At 36.1% G+C, this 11,233-nt stretch overlaps 1 protein-coding gene across 1 annotated transcript; it reads right to left on the bottom strand.

Moving 5' to 3' along the window:
• Positions 1 to 7,033: 7,033 nt before the first annotated feature.
• On the bottom strand, positions 7,034 to 7,394 carry LOC135207726 (histone H4-like). Its single transcript, XM_064239554.1, has one exon. It carries the CDS (start codon positions 7,392 to 7,394, stop codon positions 7,095 to 7,097), a length of 300 nt encoding a protein of 99 aa, XP_064095624.1. The 3' UTR covers positions 7,034 to 7,094.
• Positions 7,395 to 11,233: the final 3,839 nt, after the last annotated feature.

The raw sequence follows: 11,233 nt of genomic DNA, 5'->3' as shown, positions 1-11,233 counted from the left end.
GATGATTTTTCTAAAACTCAAAAAAAGGTCAGAATTGTTTTCTTATTGAAGTATTTGGTATATGTTCATCAAATATGTTAAATTATTCTAATTTTAATTTTTAAACTTCTACATTTTATGGGGTTAATTTTCACATAACTGACTCGGGGGCATTCTGCCTCCTAATTAATTCATTTTCCTCTCGTGTCGACCTCTGACCTTTTCTGACTGCAATTTTTAGGAGTTTCTCTCCTGCCGTTCCCATCTCGCCCTGTTTGGGGATCGAACGCTGGTCTATGTAGTTGCGAGCTGAACTCTTTAAGCCCCTTTACACTTGATACCAGACCGAGAGAGAGAGAGAGAGAGAGAGAGAGAATGTTTTTGACAAACTGTCAAAGGAAGAACTCTGTCAGGGGTAGGAATTACTCTATCCATCGCTCAAAATATATACTGAGAGAGAGAGAAAGAGAGAGAGAATGTTTGATAACCATGATGGGAAGTCAAAGAACATAGCATAAATAACATCCCATGAATCAATGATATAGGTAGGGAATTACAATGCTTATGGCTAGATATGTATATTTACCATCACTCTAAATCACCGAAGCACCGAAGCCTCTCTCTCTCTCTCTCTCTCTCTCTCTGTATTATTATATATATATATATATATATATATATATATGTATTATATATATATATATATATATATATACTTAATATATATAATATATATAGATATTATAATATATATATACTATATATATATATATAGATATATATTATATATATGTGTGTGTGTGTGTGTGTGTGTGTGTGTGTGTGTTTGTATGTATGATGTTTGTAAAAAATGTATGTATGTAATAGATATATATATATATATATATATACTATATATATATATATATATATATATATATAATATATAATATCTATACAGAGAGAGAGAGAGAGAGAGAGAGAGAGAGAGAGAGAGAGAGAGAGAGGCCGAAAATGACCAACAAACACATGTCCTTATTGTATTCCAGCCAGAAGAGGCATTGTTATTGGATCTTTTATAAATAGCTTCGCATTCCTATGTGTTATGAACGCAAAATAAATCTTTAGTTAAAAAGAATGACCTCAATTAGTAATACTTGACTCTATGTAACAAATCGAAAAAGGATAACTGACTGCGGATGATGTGAGTTCAAGATGCTTTGATAAAAATCAGTTTAATGAAGATCTGTTAAGGATTTTTTTTTTTTTTTTTTTTTTTTGCCTTCCTTTGTGTAATACATCAAAACTTCATTCAGGCGACGAGAAAAATGTCTCGTTACCATTATCATCATTAGTTGAAGTGGTAGTCGCAGCATCGTGAAAAAGAGTAAATGAGAAACAAACACTTCACGAACAAATTCAACAGACAGGAAGACATATAAGAAAGAAAAACTGAAGAAAGATCGATATGGCTGACGTAGGTAACTCCAAAAGGTCGAGCCCCGTGAGGGAGGAAGAGATGCTACAGGAATAATTCATGCCGTAGAACATCTCCCCCGAAATATCATTCGTTCTAACTATATTGGAAAGGTTACTCGCTACACTGCTTAGAAGATAAAGCTGGTCAACTTTGCCATTTAAAGCAAAAGTGGAAGACATCTGTTATAGAAGAGAAACATAACCTGTTAACATAGAAGAATGTTTAGAACATTTAGTTGTTTGAAAATTATGTTGATCAAATCACCGGTTCTCTCTCTTGATTCAGCATGAAACACAGCAAGTATACAGAGTATGGATACAAATGACGTTTTAGATAGCAAAATAAAAGTTACAGAAGTTACTAAAATGAAAACTCACTTATTTAATCTCTGGATAAGTATGGAAATCCTCGAGTTTTAGGGAGAAAAGTATCCTACTACCAGACCCTCAAACATCCTACAGGAGCAATTCTTTATTGAAAACCTTCCACCCCCCCCTCCCCCCCAACAGTGGATTCACGGTGCTTCTTCATCGCCTTCGAGGTGTTCCTCCCGGTAGGTACTTCACCTTTCAAACCTCCTTACTGCCAATTTCCTCTTCAACGCTGAATGACCTCGTCATAGGGCCCAGCGCTTGGTCTTTTGCCTAAGTTCGATATTGTATTCCATTCTATTCAATTTGTTAGTTCACTGAATTGAATTGAATTGAATATAGAATTTAGGCCAAAGGCCAAGCACTAGGACCTACGAGGTCCTACGGGGATGTTAGTTCATCCTTCTCACGCCAAAGACACCGAGACCCTGAGGGAGGGAATCCTCCTTCTCCTTCCCGCCTGAGAAATGTTCTTCTCCTTGAGAGGAGACTTCGGAGGGAATGAAGGGCCGTATTGACGTTCTTCCTTTACTTCGGGAGATGTTATGACTCCATCGGAACTTCTCAACAGATTCTGAAGCTCTGGTCAGTACGATGGGACTTCGAATCCAAGGGCTGGAGGTCTCTCTCTCTCTCTCTCTCTCTCTCTCTCTCTCTCTCTCTATGTGGTGTGTGTGTGTGTGTGTGAGGAACAGGAAGACACAAAGACGTTTTGCCAAGAGCCATGACGTACTCCCGACTCTTCGTAGTGTCTTCATCACAATTTCGAGGGGCGTAAGAAATAGAATAACATAAATTGCACTTAAATTACAAACTTAATAAGCAAAAGCTCCATCAATGAAAATTCAGTCCATTAAAAAACGATCATTTACGTCAATGCAAATTAGTAAAATTAGTTAAATTCATTAAATTGGTAAAATTAACAAAAATCTAAATAAAAAAAACGAAAAGTAAGTAAAAGCTGAACTAACTTATTCAAAAGGAAATGAAGGACAGATAAAAACAACCATAGACTGAGAAGTAAGAAAAGTAACTGACCATCAAGAGCTCGTTTTCTCCTCACCGGTTCCAGAATTGCCAGTTGACGGTTGTTGGAGGTTCGTCCCAAAAACTGGAAATGTCTCTTTCCAACAGAGGTCTTGTAGTGCACTTTGGAGTGGTTTCTTGTATTGGAAATTCTATTATTCCACCTCTTGGGTCTGAGATTGTACTGTCTGTGCGATAACTTCCTCCACGGTGGGAATCGATAAGGACCTTCAGAAACCTGGTGCTGGATCCAGTATAGGTTTTAAATGACGTGAGGAAAAGTTGTCTGTATTTGTAAACATAACCGGAGGTCATACGAGAGCCCAGACGGTGGCGCCTTTGTTATTAAATAATGACCCTCTAGTAAGTGGTCTGATGGGAATGAAATGGACCTTCATGGCTCCAGAATTGCTTTGTATAAATTGAGAAAACTTTGTTCTAAATGAATCATCTAGCAAATACGGAAATTTAGCATACAAATATTGTTGAGGGTCTGTATGAATAGTTGTTTACATTAGAAAAATGTTGATCTGAAAGCGAGAGAAGTTTGTAAATAACTGGTCCAAAAGGGAAGCATTTGTTCTCTAAGTGCTTATATAATAAGACGACCTCATCTTGAAACAACAGCCAGTTAGACGCTGCCATTAATTAAAGTTCTTGGGAGGAGGAAAAATAAGTTAAGTATATCTTAGTTTTACCAGACCACAGAGCTGATTAACAGCTCTCCTAGGCCTGGCCCGAAGGATTAGATATTTTTATGAGACTGGGAACCAATTGGTTACCTAGCAACGGGACCTACAGCTTATTGTGGGATCCGAACCACATTATATCGAGAAATAATTTTCTATCACCAGAAATAAATTTCTCTGGTTCCGCCTTGGCCGAGCTGAGAGTCGAACTTCGGTCCACCGGATTAGTAGCCGAGCGCGAAATCCACTCGTCCAACGTGAAAATAGAATTAGTTTCAAAGGTAAACGACCGAAGACTATAGAAATTCGACCGTAAAAGTTCTTTGTCTAAAAATGGGCTGTTAAAAATATCTTGTCTGAGAACAGGGACGCCTAAAAAAATTTGTAATTTGTAAAGCAATGAACATCCATCTGCAACAGAACTTTCTCAGAAATCGTTATTGAATGAAATCGGGAGGCAATCACGTGACACGAGGAAATATTGCCGCTATAATTACTCCACTTCTTCAGAAGGAGAGAGACAACCGCCTTATCATTAGACTTCCCGAGATGAATGACTCTTATCAAAGGGAATCTCATTCATAATCACATTAATGATATGCAAACTATTTAATGGCTGCTGAGTACGTTATTCATTTGTGTCAGGGGAACCTCTGGCTGAAATATATGGGTTGGAGTATGAAGTATTAGTGTGTAATTTGCCGCTCGGAAATTTTAATTGGTCCATATCAATACTTGTGTAGGTAAATAAGCAAAATTACCATTATAATAAATAATTTAATGATAAATGCTGCAGTATTTCGCCCTATGAGAGTAACTGTTCAGTGATAAACTTCGTATCTCATTTACTGTTATTGTTTTTGAACCATTATTTTGGACTGTATTATAATTATGAATTATTTTACCGTACATCCATTCATATTCCCTTTCTTCCAGCTCACTTTCTTCAACCCTCTCCTAACGATTGATTCATAGTGCAACTGCGAAAGGTTTTCCTCCTGTTATGCCTTTCAAACCTTTCTACTCTCAATTTCCTTTTCAGCGCTGAATGACCTCATAGGTCCCAGTGCTCGGCCTTTGGATTGAATTCTATATTCTATTCTATTCTTTTATAATCACGAAGTCAAATCTCTTACATTAATGCGAATTGTATAATTAAGGATCATTCATAGTCTAGTATTAATTCCTATATGTCTTTATTTCACTTTCATTCCAGGGCATTCGATTATGCAGATGAGGTCATTTGATCATTTCTGCTCTTGGGTATTTGTACCCGAGTCATTGGTAGCCTTTTAGTGGGATGAAGAGCCTTTTCAATATTTACCTTTGGTTTTCAGTAATTAGTATCATAATTTATTTTATTTTGATGAGTCTAGAATATTTATTGCGAAAGAGAATGGTGACGAAACTTTAAAAGTACTAGTTTTGTTTTGCTTTTATCAAAGATACTCAAAGTTCTGATGAATTGCCTTGCAAAGGATTTGATTGAATGAAGTTATACTATTCACAGGTGGAAACTGAAATCATGATTGATGATTTCCATGTTTTTTCTTCATGAATTGAGACAGAAATATGACAGATGGTAGAATTACAGACTGAAAACACATCACTGTGTTTTAAATCTTTTTAAATCTAATATATTTACTTTTTTATTTAGTTGCATATTTATTGTTGCAAGTGGTTATTCTTTGATGAGGTTGAGTAGAACAAGAGACATATTTAGTAAACTGCTGTGGGAATAATTTGACTCTATTTCATTTATTATTGTCACACCTAATTTCTGTTGAGTCATTCCTTACGTGGGTGTCCGTGAAAACTAAGACCGTACTTCTAATGAATGAGAGAGAGAAAATAAATCGCGAATTATTTACTATATATATATATATATATATATATATATATATATATATATATATATATAGATATATATATATATGTATAATATATATACACATATATACATATATACTATATATATACATATATATAATATATATATATATATATATAATATATATATATATATATATATATATATTTCTTCATAAGTTTTAACCATCTTTTAATATGGGCTCACTTCTGATGTCTCCCTAAGCCATCCATTTCCAATTAGTCTCTTAATGAAGCCCAGAAACCAAACTGCTTTCAATTTCCTTTCCTAGATGGCGTTGCCTGCAGCATGAACAGCCTCACCGGAGACTCCAGCAGAGATCTATGACGCAACTTCCTGCGATTTATGGCATGAGATTAAAAACAGTAAAGACCCAGCCATTTTGCATGATATTACCAGGCGATTATGTTGATTATCCCATTTCTCGTTGACGGTTCTTTATGCTTTAAATGGCGTTTGTTTTCATGTAATGTTATGCTTAAGGATTTATTTATTGGAGATATACGTATAGTAACACTTAAAAATAATAAAATGCCTGTGAGGTAAGCCCACATTGCAATATTATTATGCAAGTCAGAAAATGTTAATAATATTTGACCTATCTCTTACGAACTGCACGTTACCACCTCTCTCTCTCTCCTTTAATGTACCTGCAACCCAGTACTATAACGACCAATCCATCCATTACCACATATTTAGCCATCGTTCACATCAAGAGAAGCACAAAGGACTTGATTGAAGGCGCCCAAATCATTCCCGAGTTGTCCAGGATCGAAGCCGGATTCTTTCGGTGCTTAGAAATGATGAGAGAAAAAGTATCAGGTGACGATTACTTAATGACAGACAAATGAGTAGAGGCGCTTCGTGTGCTTTGTTCAATATCATAGAACCAGGAAACTTTATTAGCTTAATTAAAGTCAGTTTAAATTAGAGAGTCAGTTTAAGCTTCCGGCAAAAAAGTCTGAAGTAATTCGCCGAAGTTTTTGCTTTTTATTATAAATTATTCTTGTTATTCATTGTGGCAACATTTTATTATTTTCCAGAATCACTGCATAAACATTTCATTAGTTTCCATCGCAAGAAAGTAACTCTTTATCGTTATAAATCTGTGCAATTTAGTTAATAGTTTATGCTGAAAATCAAAAGAAAAGACGACGTCAGATATTTGATTTATAAATGTGTAGAAAATGGAATACAAATAAGATCCGTTAAAGGTAATTATTTACTCTTTACAAAATTAAGAATTCAGGATTTCATGATTTCATAACAGCTGATTTGCAGTGACAGGCTCATGGAATTTGTCATTAGACCTTAAATCTATAACATAAAGCGGGGGAAGGAAAGGTAGCGGATAAATAAAGCTATGAATAAACAAATTTGACAAGTGATAAACAAATGCACAGAAAACAGTTTGGAGACACCATCTCCCAATGTTCTCATTCCCGTTTCTCATTACAGAGAGAGAGAGAGAGAGAGAGAGAGAGAGAGAGATACAATTCGCATACTCCCTGTACAAAAATTTGACACTAAACGAAAATTACACCCTTGGGACTTAGGGTGCATTTCCGATGGCCCGTTTTTCTTTGATGTCCCTTAATGATTTTTGTTGTCCAGCATTACAACGTCATCTTGAAGAAGAAGAGTATCATCTCAAGATGCGTTGACATGATGGGCGAGGCGATCTAACCACCGAAACCGTACAGGGTACGGCCTTGGCGTTTCAGGGCATAGACAACATCCATGGCGGTGACGGTCTTCCTCTTGGCGTGCTCAGTGTAGGTGACGGCATCCCTGATGACATTCTCGAGGAATACCTTGAGCACGCCACGGGTTTCTTCGTAGATGAGACCGGAGATACGCTTGACACCTCCTCGTCGGGCTAGACGACGGATGGCAGGCTTGGTGATACCCTGGATATTGTCACGAAGCACTTTCCTGTGCCTCTTTCCGAGACCCTTGCCTCCCTTGCCGCGGCCAGTCATGATGCTGTTAGTCTTGCGTGTGTTGGGTTGCAAATGTAGTTCTTCTTTTCTTTTTTTTTTTTTATTTTTCTTTTTTTTTCGAGAGAGAATTTCTTTTGAGTCTCCCCTTTCGTCTGATAGGTGGGAGTGTTAATAATAGTCAGTAGAATTCAGTCATTAAGGATTCCGCTGAACTTGGCACCAGCGAGAGATGGATCTCGCCAGAATCTGATGTATTCAGATCAGGCTTCGGTGCCCAGCACTGGGGCACTTTCAACCCTTCATAGCAGAAGACAGTGAAAACATGAGTTGGAGATGTTGGACAGCAAGATGGAGGAAAGGAAGAGGAAACGGAGGTAGAGTAAATAGATAAAAAAGTAATAAGGTGCGTCTATGGGTCATAGGGGCACTGCAAACACCCTTTAGTAATGCCTACAGTTCGCCACGTGAGGTGCACTGATGGCATAAGCCTGACGGAGATGACTCTTACCAGGAGAATGATATTTTGCTGTACAGTGATGAATGGACAACATGAAGATGAACACTTTATTACCATCAGTTCTTCCTCTTGTTTGGTCAGATCGTCTTGAAACCCATTATAAGGCTCCCGTAGGGGGAGTTAGTGCCGTCAGTGCACCTCACGCGATGCACTGTGGGTATTAATGAAGTCTCTTCGCAGCGTCACTTCGGTCCATAGTTGCAACCCCTTCCATTCTTTTTACTGTACCTCCATTCATTTTCTCTTTCTTCCATTTTGCTGTCCACCTTCTCCTAATTCTTGTTCCATTGCGCAACTGTGTTGTTTTCCTCCTGTTACGCCTCTCACACCTTTCTACCCCTAATTTCAGTTTCATCGCTGAATGACCTCATACGTCCCAGTGCTTGGCATTTGGCCTGAATCCTATATTCCATTCCATTCTTATTACATGTCAGTCTTCCAGATTGTAAGATGATGAAATACATATTCATATAAACAATCAAAATACTTTCTCTTCAAATGTTTAAGACCACCAGTAATAAAATACCAAAGTCAAATTCACATTAGGAGTTGTTAACGTAGACCACAAGCTATCTGGGTTTTCTTTTCTAGGAGCTTAGTTTAATTCCAACTGAATATAATTTGGGACAAATATAGAAGAACGTGTTTTTGGTTCACTGTGGGCTATCTACGTATATGTCAGCACGGACTCTTGCTCCTAGACTGGCTCATTGAGAGAAAGCGTTGGGATACCAGACACTGAACGCGAATAATCTAAGTGTCCAAATTCACACAGAAAAAGTATTACTCCAATAATTATTATCGCTGTTCAGCGAATGATGAAATTCCGGAAAAATTAATAGTTCATAGTTAACAAAACTTTGATCATTATAACTTCTCCTCTGTGTGTAGTTTTTAAATAAAATAAATGTTTATATTTTTATTAACATTTCAGGAAACCACCTTCATTTGTTTTAGTATAAACTCTGGCCAATTCTGCCTAACTATTGCTCGGTTCTGTCACTGATAATAATTTATTGTGATCTCTGATATTTCTAATTTATTTATAGATTCATTTATTAAATTACTCTGCTATCAATCAAAAGGATGATAAGTGATTTGAATATCGAATCCGGAAGACAGCGATGTTTACTGAGCCCTCCTCCTCAGGTGTCTCCAAAGACTAAACTTGCAAAGGAAATGAAGACTAGAGTGAAATAAGACTTTTATTAAGGAAACAGAAGATGCCCTGAAAGGGAGTTTTGTCAAAATTAGTAAGATATTAATTAGGCCATGGTAACCTTATGGTTTCTATAGACTGATAGAGAGTTTGTCTTCTTGGATGTGATGCTGGATTAGACTACCAATAGCAGATTTTAAATCTGATGCCACAAATAACAATTGCTCAAAATTAGTTAAATAAGGAACGTAATTTAATTTAATTGAATAGCATAGATTAATTCAGTGTTATGTAGTATGTTAAAAAAGTAAAAATCTCTCTCTCTCTCTCTCTCTGACACACCCCTATATATATAGAAAAGAGGTATGTGTAACGTGTATCTATTGTCATTTCCACTATTTTTATCAGAAAACTTGAAATGAAATATAACTTACACTCGAATTAATTCTGAAAGTCATTTTCCTCCCGCAGCGTTTCATTTCCTAACTGTCAGTATATATACTAGACACTTGGTATATTCTGAATCGAAAAGTACTTTCGTTTGTAAAGATGATTTCGGCACTAATTGACGTTCCTTATAATCATGGTAATGTTATTTATGTTTTTTTTAATTTCCGTTGGCTGACACTTATGGCTTTGTGGAGAATATATCTGATATTCTGTCAATGAAGAAATAGCGTGTAATTTGCACAAGTTAAGATATAAAATTGTAAGAAGGTGGTATTATTATTATCATTCAATAATGAAAACAGATTCGACATTGTAAAAGAACTGAGCCTTATATCCCCCCTATGAGAGTGTCGAATGAAAATGACCATAAGGCCGTTAATCTCTCTCTCTCTCTCTCCCTTCCCAGGGAGAAACAAGTATAAAGTCCCCATTGCATATTATTCAGAAGTTTTATGCAAATTCCTTAATTTCTGTAAGATGACGCGAGATCATTCTTGGGTGCCTCTGTCTTATCTGAGAGGAGGCTCGTCTCAAGCATAAAGGGACCTTTCTTCTTCTTCTCCTTCGTTATTCAGGTGCTTCCTTCATTCTTCCTCTCTTCGGAGACGTCTCCGCTGTTTGACGTTGCGGGAGGGACTCGTACAAGACTTACGTCAAACGGACATAATGACAAATAAACATACGAGCTTACGTACATTGTCACTCACACGTGTCCGGGGATCCAAACTATTATTTCTCTCTCTTTATCACGTTCTGGGGTTGTGTCTCACTGAGAGAGAGAGAGAGAGAGAGAAATACAAGTTGAAATGCAGTCTCATTGACATACGATTTTAATAATTATCAACATTTATTAGATTAATTATCAATTTTTAATATTCATAATATATGATTTGTAATTATTTATTTTTTATATTTTCAGAAACTCAGTGTTGTCTCGGTTTTGTTGAGATTCATCAATAATATTTTTTGGGTTTTAGTAAAGCAAACTATCTTTTAGGTCATTCATTTCTCTTTTTTTTTTATTGCCAATCTTTATTTTTACTGTATTGACTTTTATTTTTAACTTCTCGCAGTATCTTTAGGTTTCCCTAATTTTGTAATTTTCTTTGCAAATGTTGAGTTTTTGTGTATTTTCTATTATTGATAGTGTTAATTATTTTCATTATTATTACCATTATTATAATTGTTGTTATTATAATGTCATATTAAGATACTGTATTAGATTTTTACGTGTTTCTTTATTGAATTTTACTATATTGAATTAGCTGTGGATCTTGAGAAAATTATCTTTCCATTACTGTTCCATTTACTTCTTTTGACACATCTTCGCCCTCATCACTCACTGGTGGCAAAAATAGATACCTATCTGGGATTCTGAATCGAAAAAAATTTCATCTTTGTCAGTTTTCACTTTCATCACATTATCACGCGTCCTCTGTTTATAATCATGTTTAAAATTCCTTCAGAGTAGAAAACTCCATTTCTCATTTAATCATAAAAATCTCCTTCCCTTCATTTACAAGATGAGCAAAAAGTATACCTGTAATCCATCGTTTATTAATGAATAACTCTAGAAAACTAACACGCTATTTCCTCTTAAGCTTAAACGAGGTTTTTAATTAACGTTCGAAAAGATTACTATGCACGTTCTGTGTCGGAATCTTTTTTGATGTCGTCAACGACCCCTTGTGACAAGCTCGCTATTTTAGCTTAAATCACCTGGTTTGCCAGACTCACTCTGGATAAATAAGA

Source organism: Macrobrachium nipponense, chromosome 34, assembly GCF_015104395.2.
Source record: "Macrobrachium nipponense isolate FS-2020 chromosome 34, ASM1510439v2, whole genome shotgun sequence".
Lineage (NCBI taxonomy): Eukaryota > Metazoa > Arthropoda > Malacostraca > Decapoda > Palaemonidae > Macrobrachium > Macrobrachium nipponense.
This window is presented reverse-complemented; position numbering and strand designations above follow the sequence as displayed.

Coding starts and splice junctions, on each gene's coding strand:
- LOC135207726 (XM_064239554.1), bottom strand. CDS start 7,394: ATGACTGGCCGCGGCAAGGGAGGCAAGGGTCTCGGAAAGAGGCACAGG.